We start from the raw sequence: 14,350 nt of genomic DNA, 5'->3' as shown, positions 1-14,350 counted from the left end.
AAGATGCTGGGTGCATTGGTTGTTCTGTCAGAAAACCTCCCGTTACTGTCGAGGAGCATGGAGGAATCTGACTCCAACTTGCCAGAGGGCATGGCGCAGAGTTTGCCCTCTCTCTGTCCTGCTATTGGCCCAGAGGCACATCCACTGCTGCCCCCATACTTGGTACAGCCTTTGCGTGCATAAGTCACCGAAAGCTCTGCCAGCCCTATGAGGATAAGGCAACGCCCCCTGGCACAAAAGTAAAATACCATAGATGCTGGAAATCTGAAAATAAAACAAAAAGTGCTGGAGATCCTCAGCAGGTCAGGCAACACTCTCTGGCAAATGCAGGAACTCACCAAAACACTTCCAAAAACACTACAGAGTACATTCAGACACTTTATAATAGAAGAACTTCTAAAAAAAAATTACCTTCCCTGCAATCAGGGTGCCTGGCTGTTTAAATAACACGACTGCAGGGCTCATCTTGCATTTGCATGCTTCTTTTTTCATTACTAAACAACACAGACGTTGATTTCACATTTGTTGCCCAAATTTGACATTGTGGCATCACATCAGCTTTTTGGGCTATGTGATGTCAGGATAACACCAAATCAGTGTCTTCCAGTGCATGCAGTGGACTCCCCTGCGTGCACCCATACAATTCAGCACTGCCATGCGGGCTATGCAGAAAGCAGGCGGTGGTTCATCCTGCCTCCAGGAAACTAAGGTAGGTACGCAGCTGAATTTCTCACCCATTGTATTTACAATTAATTATTTATTGAAGTTAAGTTTATTTACTATTTAACATTGACATATTAAAGATGCTTAAAGATTAAAATAAAAATTTATAACAGGATTTGTTTCAACGTAAATATTATTCATTCAAATAAATATGATCACAGAAATGTCAGTTTATCAAAATGCAGATCAAAAATGAAATTTTATTCACAGCAACATTATATAAAATTTTATACTATGATTTACTATATATAATCACTTGCATACTAGTTCTTTTTTACATTTCCATTAGTTAACATTTGTGCATTAAACTTTAAAAATGTGAATTTCAGAAAGAGGCTGCTTGAGAAACTGAAATTCACACTTTGTTTAATGTAGAGTTAATACATTAAAATGCAGTAAGATTATATAACGAGTCCAATCTACAGTTTTAATGAATTTCTTTTATTATTGATGGACAATTATTGACAATTAGAATTTTTGCTGAATGCACTCAATCTTCAACAGTTCTCAGGAAATTTGCTGATGATGATGATTTGCATCATCCCCAAAAGGGTAAGTTTTCCACTTTTGGTATTATTGCCATCTATTATTACATGTCTATTCACGTGTTTTAGACAAACTGAAATGGAAGTGGACAGTTTACTCCCAATTTTCCTCAGTCAGCTTCTTAGCATCACTGAAGTGAAAGTTCAGACAGATCTAAAGAGCAGACAAATGATTGGAGAGAGTAATTGCGTAAAAGTCAAATTTAAAGAGATTGAGACAAATAAAGGCAAGGGTCATGATATGAGGACTAAAATTTAGTCAGCCTTTGAAAGTCTCAGAAGGCATTTCAACCCATTAGCAACCTTTTCCAAGACTGAAGGGGCAAGGAACTAATAAGAGACAGGCAACAATGAAGGAAAAGGGAACTCTAGGTGCTGACGTAAGTCTGCAGACAAGTGACAGAGCAGCCCAGCACCTAACTCTGGGTTTGTGAATGCTGAAATCAAGGTGCATGCCTCGTTTGTGAGATGAGTTGCCTCCTTTGGCACTCCTCACCATCCTTTAAAATCAAGAGTCGTTACATGCCTGCAAGGAGGTTCAACCAAATTTCAGACCACAGCTGACAATTACTGTCTCCACATGTGCCAGTCCTATATTATATGGTTGCAGACAACGCATGTGTCTCACTGCTGACCAGGCCCTGAGAAGTCATGTCCTTACACTCACTGCCAAATGTGTCAGGGCCTGCAGAAATGACAGGTGGCATCTTGGCGGGTGTGACAATCAGGCTATGCTGATTGTTGATCACCCTAGTACGCATTCTTTGATGCAGTGCTACAGAAGACATGGCATACTGAAGTAGCATCCAATATTACAGTCTGTATTTACATACTGCTTTTGGGAATTTGCTGGTGCATCTTCCTATCTGAAGAGGAGCCAGCACCTGCAAAAATGTATGGTAAAGTTAGGTCAATTCAATTTTGTCTGCAGATGCACAGGTAGAGGGTGGATGCAGAGCATCTCCAGTGCAGCATAAGCTGCCTGGCATCTGTATTTCAGTTTTCCTCCTCTTCCAGATAAATCAGATAAGCAGATCCCATTGGGAAACCCAGTGGTACCAGTAGTGGTGTTGGGTGGAAAATAATTCACATCAATTGGCTCAACTGTTCACTAGAATCTAAATGCAAAGAGGAAAAAAATGAAGAAAAATGGTTCAGAAATAGTGGTGCACGTACCTTTATATTGATATGGTTGAAGGGTAATGGAAGAAATCTCAGAAAATGGAGTGTAGGTAGCTGAAAGCCATGGTGGAAGGAACAGAAAGGGCTGCACAATAAGCAGCAGTCAGCAGAACAGAGAATTTGGAGGGTAGGGAGAAAGAGTTATAGGGCTAGAGGAGTTTATAGAGTCAGGGAAGGATACGGTTATGGAGGGAATTAAATGCAAGGATCAGAATTTTTGAATTTGAGGTCAACGGAGATCAGTGAGAACAGTGGTGACAGACAAACAGGACCTAAAACAGGATAGGGGATGGGCATCAGAATTTGCATAGGCTCATGTTTATGGAAGACCAGCCAAGAGATTTTGGAGTAGTTGAGTCTGGAAGTGATGAGATACAATGACCTACTCTTACACTGTTTCCATACTTTAACTGGAAGCACAACAAAATCTCTTTTACATGCAGAAATGGGGCTTCTTTTGCACTTCCACCAAAGTTTCAGTGGCAGAGTAAGGACAGTGCCATTGACGTCCCAGGAAAATGTAAAACTTTCATTTTTTAGTAACTACTAATCTAATAATTTAATCCTATTTAAATAAAAATACAGCAAATTGCAGCAATCATTGAAATGTAAACAAACTTTTCTTTTAGCTAATAGTTAAATAAATCAGCTTAAGCTGGATACTGTAATCACGATAGTTAGAATGTTGAGTCCTTTTGTATCCTTAAATCCAGAAAGATACAGACATTCAATTTAAGGGGCAGAAAAGACATAATAAGTTATAATTTTAAAACTTCATCCAAAAATGAAATGCTTTTTCTGTATTCCTACATACCTGTAGAAATCCATCATTCAACAATGGATTATTATAGAACTTGATTTAAGAAAAAGTTAATGGTTAATCAGTTAAACAAATTGCTTAGTTTTGAGCTGTCTTATGGCCAATTTCACTCCTTCATTAAATTGCTATACAATGAAGGCATTGGAAACTGACTTTCTTTCCAGTAAAAATATTAATATATTATTCACTGCTACTACATCTTCAAAACAGTGCGAGTGGTAAACTTAACCCTCTTGAAGGTGGTATACATGGAATTTTTATTATGGACTTTGAGGGGTTTCCCCATTATTAAATTTGTTTGAACATGAAGAAAAACCTTTAGCTACTTAAATCCTTAAAAATTTTAAATATCTACTGGACACTTTAAAATTGCACAATAGCCCTTCCAGAACTCATTTTAACAAAAAATAATTATTTACATTTTTAAAGGCAATCAGCATCATTGCGTTTTCATCTTTGATCTGTAAGTAGCGCCTATTCATCAATTATATGAACATCATTTACACAGGTATAAAAAAATTAATCCAAGTGTTAAAAGATAAGTTCCATTTCAGTATCCGAGCTCACAAACAAACATGTTCATCGACAGTTGATCTGACCAAATATTTTGCAACTAAATGTATTCTTTTTCATCCATGGAATCAAATTAAAGGAGAAAGACTCTGGACTAGAATATTATTTTTGTGATCTTCACGTGACTGGAGATACAAAAGATTATTTGCAGAGTCCCTGTAAAAAAGCTGATTTAACCTGGCAGCAGAATAATGAAGTTTCTATTTGAATATGTAGTACAAGGCAGAATTGTTCATAAGTAACATTGGAATGGAATGTCAATTGTCTGAGTTCTAAAACAGAATGAATGATTCGTTCGATCAGATTACTTTCCATGTGATGAAAATGAAAATCTACCCCAGTGCATGTCAATGTGGCCAGCTCGTGCCAATTTACTTGCAAACTCAAAAAACATAGTTGATGGAAAATGAAGATATATAGTACAGTATGCTGATCCATCAACATGCTATGTCACAGTAGTTGGATATTCTCCCTTCTTTGTTTTGATAAGTCCTCAAAAAGGGAGTTTCTCTTCGGCATGCCACTTTTGATGAAGGGTTGTACCAGAAGTGTTAACCTGCATTTCTCTCAGAGTTTAGCTGACAGCTGTGCATTTCCAGTGTTTTCAGTTTTATTTCAGATTTCCAGCATTTTCAGTTCTCCACTCAGAAAATGTAGCAATTACCAGAATTTTTGAAAATGCTCTGTTGTGTGGAACTTTAAATTTTCATTTCTACTTGCATGGATAGCAAAATCAGTACAAAGGATACAACTTCAAGTCTTGTGTGAACTTAACAAAACTGAGCAGCTGGTTCAAAATGTTTCATCTTGAAAGTGTGAAAAAAATACATATTTGTGAATGTGCAAATGTCAGACTGTCCTTCGTTGAGTTACCCTGGCATGTTGCCTACAACTTTGCTTCATAAAACCGTGTCTCCAAAAAACACAGAACCAATAGCTTGATTTTCATCCAAGCAGCTGCATTTCATCACTTTAAAGGATGGAAAAGGTGCACATTGTCTGAATTTCATTTGGCTTCAGATTTACTTCATTTCCTGTTTGATCACTTAGGCATGTCAGCGTGATATTTCCTAGAGAGAAGTTTCAGTTCCTGTTTAGTTTCCCAACGACTGAGGCTGGATTGACTAGGAATTTTAACAGTTGTCACCTTTTCGTCCTTTGTAAAAATAAAAAAAGCTGGATTTTAGTAACAATTGTATACAGTAACTTCTCATTTTGGTAGTAAGAACATGGAGAGACAATAGAGAATAAAAGGTACAATTCTAAAGGGGGTGCAGAAGCAGTGAGACCTAGGTGTATATATATATATGCATAAGTCATTGAAGGTGGCAGAACAGGTTGAGAGCGGTTAATAAAGCATACAGTATCCTGGGCTTTATTAATAGGGGCATAGAGTACAAGAGCAAGGAAGTTGTGTTGAACTTGTATAAGACACTAGTTTGGCCTCAGCTGGAGTATTGCATCCAATTCTGGGCAGTGCACTTGAGGAAAGATGAAAGGGCATTGTAGAGAGTACAGACAAGATTCACGAGAATGGTTCCAGGAATGAGGATTTTCAGTTATGAAGATACATTGGAGAAGTTAGGACTGTTTTCCTTGGAGAAGAGAAGGCTGAGAGGTGATGTGACAGAGGTATTCAAAATCATGAGGGGTCTGGACAAAGTAGATGGGGAGAAACTGTTCCCACTCATGAAAGGATCGAGAACGAAAGGGCACAGATTTAAAGTATTTGGTAAGAGAAGCAAAAGTGACATAAGGAAAAACCTTTTCACACAGAGTGGCTTAGGTCTGGAATGCGCTGCCTGAGAACATGGTGGAGGCAGGTTCAATTGAAGCATTCAAAAGGGAATTAGATAGTTATATGAAAAGGAAGGGTTATGGAACTGAGGGAGTTGCTCTTTCAGACAGCCAGTGCAGACACAATGGGATGAATGGCCTCCTTCTGTGCTGCAACGATTCTGTGATTGTGATTCTAGTGTTTCTTCTTTTTGAAGGGCAATGCTAAAGTCTTAGCCAGAGATGACAATGAAGGCATTAGGCATGAATAAGCAAGGCTTTTTCAGGCTTTGCAATTTGTAAAATATTTAATCTGGGTAAACATATATGAAGTGAACAGAGGGATAGCTAGTTTTTTGTTCTGTGTAACATTTTGTAAGGAGGCAAATAAAACATATTGGGCAAGAAACCACTTCTAGTGGTTCTATGCAGACTTACCTCGATTCCCCTGCAAGGTATCCTTCAACTGTATCCCATGTGTGCCCAAACACATGGAAAAGGTGCTAATCTGATGTTAAACAGCACAATCAGCTGAAGTGACGGCAGCATACCAAAACTGGACAACAGAGGTCCTGGCAACGCCGGACTTGTCCACTCTTGAGCAAAGAAGCATGAAGTAGCAAGATGTGCCATACAGTAGCATTATTTAAAGGGCCAGGCAACCTGATTTCCATAAATTTTACTTTTCTGCACTTTTTCCACTGGAAAATGTCTGAAATTACTCAGGGGTGTTTTGGTGCATTTGCTGAGAGTGTTGCCACATCCTCGCAGGGATGGCAAAAGAGTAGGTGACCTGTCCACTCAAAAGCTGCAATAGGTATGGGGGAAAGAGTGACAGAGCCTCTGGATCTGCAGCACCACAGAGAGATGGAGCAGAGGCTGCGGAGAGATAAAGCTCTGCACAATGCCCTCTGCCAACCCCTATACATTCCTCAAAAGTCACAGGAGGCTGTCTGGCAGGCCAGCCAATGCACCCAGCACCTCCTTGTGAATGCCCATCAGTGTTCTCCCGAATGCCACCCCATTGAGGTCCTCAACTGAGTCCTCTGCAACAGAAATAGTCAGTGATCTCACCCTCCAGAGTTGGCAATTGAAACATCCTTTACCCCTGGCCTGGCTGCAGCCCAGTCATGCCAGATGACTCACTTGCCTCTAAGGTACATGCAGTGCCAGAAACTGAGTTGGTGGCTGCAAGTGTCAGTTCAAGTGACGGGGCCTCCATCAGTGATGTGCTGCTGCTCTCCTTGTTCCTCCTTGGGCTGCTGTGGCTGGGCAGGCAGATGTTATTGGGTATCTGAAAGCAGGAAATCAGAAGGGGAAGGTTGGTGTGAGGGAAGTGGGGTGAGGTCCCTGGTCACACAATCAGCAGCTTGCTCATCATGCTAGATAGCAGCATGAGGGTGTACTGGGAGTTGAGAAGGGGCATAAGACAAGAATATGCCATCATCCTCAATGTTTTCAGTGATGTTGGATGCCACGGGTCCCTTTGCCACCTGCACCGAGATGCTGAGAGCCATCTCCTCCATAGGGCACAGGAGATGCTGTCATCCCCGTCTCCTGCTAGTTCTGCTCTGCCCGCTTTTATTGTGTGCCACCTTGTCCTGAAAGAGAGAGGACACAATGTCAGTGGTTATGTAGCACCATGTCTATATATTTATTGTTGCCCCTTGATTTAAATTACTTCGCACCTCCTTCCCAGTCTCACCAAATTCTTATTGCCATTCTGTTAAGCAAGCCACTCTGTTTAGCAGATTTTCCCAGCTCTGTTTGCTCACAATTCTGTGCTTTAGCAGATATCCATCTGGATGATGTACCTGCCATAAATGAATGCTGGAGGTATTTGTAGACAGTGAGAGATGGTTGAGAGGCTGGCTGCATTGGTAGGTATATGAGGGTGAGGTGGAGTATCTGGATGTTAGGCATGAAACCTGAGTGCCAGGAAGTACTGCTGGGTAAGTGATGGAGGTGAGATACATTGAGCTGTGCAAGATTTTGGTGGAGTGGCAGGTAGGTAGACGTCATGTGAAGATGCATTCACCAAATTTGACCAACCACGCAAGGTCTTTAGATTGCTTGTAACACTGCTGGCAGATACTTGGGTCTCGAGACCGACAGTTCATCTTCCTGGGCACCTGTTCCCATTCCCTTCTGAGGGTGGATCTTGAGGGCCTGCTGACCTCCCCTACCCTCCGCCCCCCTCACGGGACCATGATGTCTCTCCTCTTGCCACCTGTACCACTAATGACTCCAGCTTCACACCTATCCGTCTGGATCCTTCTGTGTGCCTGGATATTCATTTTTCGAGAATTTCCTTTGCAACAATCTTTTTCTCCATCTTCCCTTTAAGAGGCAGCCTACAGTTAAGAAAAAGCATGTTGCCTGAACCATGTGATTGGCAAACAATGCTGCTGATGCCACCTGGTGTGTGCAGACCATGCCTGCAGCGTTGAGAAGGCAAGAGGAGATCACTGCTGAAGGCATAGGTTCTTGCCCCGAAATCATGCAGAAGAGGTGAATCTGCTAAATGGATTGGCTTGCTAAATAGAGCAGCGACAGGCATTTGGTGAGAGGAGGAAGGAGGTGCCAAGTAACTTAAATCAAGGGACAACAGTGAATATATAAACAGAGTAATTAGTTAGAGCTAAGGGAATAAAATTAAAATTAACAACGTAGAGATATCAACATTAAAGGGATCTAAATTGCATTAAATAAAAATCTTGTATGCATAAATAATTAAAATAAGGGTAAGAAGATACCAAACTAAAAACTATAGAGGACATAAGTAGATAGACTTTTAAGCAAAATGATGGGACCCATTGCCTGCAATTCCTGTGCCATGTAGGAACTCCAGGATACTTCATGTAGAAAGTGTCTCCAATTGCTCAAATTCAAGATTTTTGAGTTTGAGGAGCTGCTGGAGGCACTGCAGGGCATACAAGAGGCTGAGAATTTCCCAGGGCGCACGTTCTAGGAGGTGGTCATTCCAGGAGGATATTAAGTAGGAGGACATCCAGCAGGGCATTAAGAGGCAGGCAGTGTAGGAATCGTCCTGGAGTTTGGAACTCTCAAACCGGTTTTCAGTGCTGAATACAGGTGAGGGTGATGACATCTCAGGGGAGTTCAGTCTAGTGCACATCGATGGCACTGTGGGGTCATGACTGCACAGGGGACACAGCAGAGTGTTGAAATAGTGATCACATGGTATTCGATAGTCAGAGGATAGACGTGCGTTTCTGCAACCAACCACATCAGTCTTGCATTGCCTCCATGGTGTCTAGGTAAAAGACAACACTGATGTATGGCAGTTTGCAGGGAGAACGGGGAGCAATATGAAGGCATTTTTTTTTTTTTTTTAAGAACATTACAGCGCAGTACAGGCCCTTCGGCCCTCGATGTTGCGCCGACCTGTGAAACCATCTGACCTACACTATTCCATTTTCATCCATGTGTCTATCCAATGTCCACTTAAATGCCCTTAAAGTTGGCGAATCTACTACTGCTGCAGGCAGGGCGTTCCACGCCCTTACTACTCTCTGAGTAAAGAAACTACCTCTCACATCTGTCCTATATCTATCACCCCTCAACTTGAAGCTATGTCCCCTCGTGTTTGCCATCACCATCCGAGGAAAAAGACGCTCACTATCCACCCTATCTAACCCTCTGATTATCTTATATGTCTCTATTAAGTCACCTCTCCTCCTCCTTCTCTCCAACGAAAACAACCTCAAGTCCCTCAGCCTTTCCTCGTAAGACCTTCCCTCCATACCAGGCAACATCCTAGTAAATCTCCTCTGCACCCTTTCCATAGCTTCCACATCCTTCCTATAATGCGGTGACCAGAACTGCACGCAATACTCCAGGTGCGGTCTCACCAGAGTTTTGTACAGCTGCAGCATGACCTCGTGGCTCCGAAACTCGACCCCCCTACTAATAAAAGCTAACACACCATATGCCTTCTTAACAGCCCTATTAACCTGGTTAGCAACCTTCAGGGATTTATGCACCTGGACACCAAGATCTCTTGACGCATATTGGAACCAATTCCATAGGTAGGAAAAAGGTTGAGGCCCTACAGACAGAGTTTCAGGAGTGAAAGAAGAAGTTACAGAAAGGTATACAAAAGTAGCAGGATTATAAATTCTTCTGTCCCTTTTTTTGGGTGTGGGAGTCACGATTCGTGACCTGCCTCTGCCAATTCCGTTGAGGTGGACAGCAAGTAAGTCTCTTCTTCCTGCTCCTCTTTCTCCTCCTCCTCAGCTGTACACAGTATAGCTGGTGGCAACAGATGTGCACTCATGATGGCAAGATTGTGCAGGATGTAGCAGACCACGATGAATTGTGAGATGTGCTCTGAAGAGTACAGCACGGCTCCTGTAGAATAGTGCAGGCAGCAGCAGAGTTCCTTAAGAATCCCAACGGTCTGCTTGATGACATTTCATGTGGCTATAAACAGAGCTAAGCGATCCTACAACCAATGGTTCAGACTGAAGTTCTGCAGTCCTGCCACAATGAGTTATGAATGGTGGTGGACAATTAAACAAATAAATGGAGACGGAGGCTCCAAAGACATTCCCATCATCAATGATGGGGGAGCGCAGCACGTCAGTGCAAAAGACAAGGCTGAAGCATTTGCAACCAGCTTCAACCAGAAGTGCCGAGTGGATGATCTATCTTGGCATCCTCCTGATGTCTGCACCATCATAGATGTGACTCTTCAGACAATTCAATTCACTTCACGTGATACCAAGAAATGGCTGAAGGCACTGGATACAACAAAGGCTATGGGACCTGACAACAAGCATGCGCCAGTTACATTCCCATGAGGGAGAAAAGTATGACAAACCAAGCCAGAGCTTCCCGGATGACGAAGGAGATAGAGATGTAGCAGAAAAAGGGTGAATATGACACTGTCAGGTGGCTAATACAAGTGAGAACCAGGCTGAATATAGAAAGTTCAGAGAAGAAGTGAAAAAAGAAATAAGAACAGTAGAGAGAGTTCCAGAAGAGACTGGCAGCCAAAACAAAGGGATTCCAAAAGTCTTCTACAGGCATATAAATAGTAAAGGATTGGTAAAAGGAGAAGTAGGGCTGATTAGGGACCAAAATGGGATTTATGCATGGAGGCAGAGGGTATGGTTGAGGTACTAAATGACTATTTTGTATCCGTCTTTACCAAGGAAAAAGATGCTGCCAAAGTCATGGTGAAAGGAGGTAACTAAGGTAAATTGCCTCTCATTATATGAATGCCGTCCATGTGTGCGTGGGTTGTGTACCAGAGTCATAAGCCAGGTGGTCAGCAGATAGCTCTCGTCAACTAATAGCCAGCCAACCACCCTCTGGTTTCTCATGGTGGCTCAAATGCTGATGGTACAGCAGACTGGTGCAGAGTAAAGGCATCATGACTGCTGCCAGGATAGCTGGAGTTGCCCTGCATGATGCTCTGAGTATGGTCACACACCAGGTAGACACAGAGAGTGGAACTCCTTGGGGTATATCCCTAACTTTATATGCAGCACCCTGTTAATGGTACTCTGCATAATTGAGAAGCCTTCTATCATGTGGTTCTCCATCTGGAAAGTGAGAATGTAATGTATTCCCCTCTCCTTGCACACAGAATGTTAGTGGCCTCCCTTATACAGCAGTGGATAATGAATTGCAAGAAGCTGGAGATGTTGCCCCCACCAGCCTAGAAGGAGCCCGATGCGATGAGGCTGAAGGCCACAGCCACTGGCAATGCTGTCCCCGCCCTGTTCTGAGGCTGCTGGTCTGCCTGCAAGAAGTGGCAGACTGCAGTGACCACCTCTTTTATGAAATGGAGATGGCGCATCCACTGAGGCGGAGATAGAAATTCTCCCTGAAAACCGCTCAGTTGTGCAGCATCTTGTCCTGCGAGAGAAAGGGAAGTGTGTCAGTGAATGTGTTCAGGTGATATGGCTGTCATGGTTGAATAGCTGACAATGTGTGCAAACAGTGAGATGTGGGTGTGAAGCTTGCAACAGTGCTAAGTGTGTTGAAAGTGAGGTGAAGCTATGACTGTGAGGTATGAAACATGATTGACAAAGATTGTTAGTATGTGAGTGATAGGGATGTAGTACAGCGAGCAGAGTGTGAGGCCAATGCTGCAGTTGGTGGGATATGGCATTTGGGGATACATTCACTGACCTTTCCCATTGGTATGAGTTCACTGAACAGCACTGCATCCATCCAGATCATTGGGGCTAGAGTGCTAGCATTGACCACGATGGCCATCTGCTCCCACTGCCTTCACAGTGTCTGTCTGGAGGGCTTCCTCATCCCTTGTGGATAAAGGACCTCTCCTCCTATCCATCTCATGCACCAAGGCCTTCAATGCTGCGTTGGAAAACCTTGAAGTCCACTCTCCGCCTTGTTATGCAATTTTTTTTGTTGTTTCCCAGGTCAAACTCCCTTCTAGAATGACTTTCAGCACTTGCTCCAGTCAAAATGCACCTTACATTTAAGAGGTGCAGGTTGTCTTTAAACAATGCAGGCTGGCTTAAACTTGTGCCAGCCTCATGAATTTGTGCACCCTGTTCAGGAGTGCAGCCACTCAACATGCTTAGCACTGGCTGCATGTGCAATCATGTAAATAAGCAGGCAGCACCAAGTTTGCGTGCTACCTGCATCAGAAGCAACGGGTGCATGTTAGTTGCACATCAAGATCCCTGCACTCGTTTTTGGGCCTTATCAAATTTAGTGGCCATTAATCCAGGGCAAGATTAACTAGCACTTGATAAAAATTAGATAATAAATTAAAGGCAGCACAGATTTGTTAAAAGCAAATTGTGTTAGACTACCCTGATAGAGTTCTTTGGTGAAGTAGAGGGGGCGGATGAGGATAGATAGTGATGTTGATGTTGTGTATATGGGCTTTCAAAAGGCTTTTGATAAAGAACACATAATTGACTTGTTGGTAAAATTGAAGCCCATGGGATTATAGTGCCGGAAAATGCATGGATATGAAATTGACTAAGGAACAGACAGAGCAGGGATATGTGCAGTGGTGTCCCCCAGGATTTGGTGTTGGGATTATTGTTCTTTTTTTACAGATATTAATAACCTGCACTTGGGTAGACACAGATGACACAAAACATGGAAATGTAGTAAGCAAGATAGTAACAGACATTCGGACGACATGGACAGACTGAAGAAATTGGTAGCCACACGTACAAAGTAGGGTGAAGAACCACTTATCAAGTAGGTGTCAACTGCGGCTCCATTGTAAACACTCTTGCCTCTGAGTCAGAGAGTTGTTGGTTCAAATTTCACTCCAGAGACTTGAGCACATAATCCAGGTCGACACTCCAGTGCAGTAAAAAAAAATGCTCCTGTTGGAGGTGCTGTTTTTCAAATGAGGTGTTAAACCATGGCCACATCTGTCCTCTCAAGTTGGCATTAAAGATACAATGGCACTATTTTGAAGATGGCAGGGGAGTTATCTATGGCCAATATTTATCTCTCAAACAAAATCACTAAAAAAGAGATTACCTGGTCATTAAGAAATATAGCGTGGTGATATTGGGGGACTTTAATTACTAAAAAATCAATTGGGATAATTTTAGAATAAAGGGTAAGGAGGGGGAGGAATTTCTCAAATGTGTTCAGGAGAACTTCCTTGATTAGTATATTCTCAGCCCAACTAGAAAGGAGGCATTGCTGGATCTGGTGCTGGGAAATGAGTTGGGCCAAGTGGACCAAGTGTCTGTGGGGAAACACTTGGGTAAGCGTGATCATCATATCATAAGGTTTAGATTAGTAATGCAGAAAAGCAAGGAACAAAATAAGGTAGAATGTCGAGATTGGAAGAGGGCTAATTTCAATGCAATGAGAAGGGATCTAACCAGGGTAGAATGGAACCAAAGACTGGCAGGAAGAGCTGTATCTTAAACATAACCCTTTGTTCCGAGAGAGATGCTTCAGGTACAAGCTAAGAACATTCCAACAAGGGTGAAAGGTAGGAGAACCAAGAACAGGGCTCCTTGGTTGGTGAGAGATTTAGAGTTAATGATGAAACAAAAAAGAGGGTGTATGATGCACGTCAGGTGAACTCATCAGGTGAGAACCAGGCATATACAATAAGTTGAGAGGGGAGATGAAGAGGAAAATAAGACTGGCAAAGAAAGAATATAATAGAATGGCAGTCAGCATAAAAAGGAAACCCAGAGGCCTTCTATCGGCATGTTAACAGTAAGAGGTGGAGTGGGGCCTATTAGGGACAGAGAGGATAATATATAATTAGGGTGGGCAGGGCAAGGCTAATATATTTAACATATTAGACTATTAGACTAGTATATTTAACACTTTGCATCAGTGTTCACTAAAGAAACGGAGGCTGACAAAACATCAGTAGAAGCGGAGTAGAGGCAATGGAGAGGATAGAAATTGAGAGGGGGGAGGTACTAAAAAGGTTGGCTATGCTTCGGGTAGATAAGTCACCTGGTCCAGATGGCTTGCATCCCAGGTTGCCAAAGGAAGTGGGGGTGGAGATAGCAGAAGGGATTTCCATAATCTTCCAATCTTCCCTGGATCTGGGGGAGTTACCAGAGGATTGGAGAGTGGCAAATATGACACCGTTTTTCAAGAAAGGGTGTAAGGACAGTCCTAGCAACTACAGGCCAGTTAGTTTATCAGTGGTGGGTAAGGTTTTAGAAACTATAATCAAGGAAAATATCAATGGACACTTGGACGTTTGAGTTAATTAAGGATAGCCAGC

The 14,350-nt window shown here is 42.5% G+C and overlaps 1 protein-coding gene across 3 annotated transcripts in view; it reads right to left on the bottom strand.

Annotated features, from left to right (window-relative positions):
- Positions 1-984: 984 nt before the first annotated feature.
- Positions 985-14,350, bottom strand: part of ccdc150 (coiled-coil domain containing 150) — a 137,840-nt gene continuing 124,474 nt past the window's right edge. For all 3 annotated transcript variants that reach the window (XM_068042223.1, XM_068042225.1, XM_068042224.1), the window contains one exon: positions 985-4,999. In XM_068042223.1, the coding sequence (XP_067898324.1) occupies positions 4,886-4,999 (114 nt within the window). In that variant the 3' untranslated portion in view covers positions 985-4,885. The remainder of the gene's footprint in view (positions 5,000-14,350) is intronic.

Source organism: Heterodontus francisci, chromosome 11 (genome assembly GCF_036365525.1).
Source record: "Heterodontus francisci isolate sHetFra1 chromosome 11, sHetFra1.hap1, whole genome shotgun sequence".
Classification (NCBI taxonomy): Eukaryota; Metazoa; Chordata; class Chondrichthyes; order Heterodontiformes; family Heterodontidae; genus Heterodontus; species Heterodontus francisci.
This window is presented reverse-complemented; position numbering and strand designations above follow the sequence as displayed.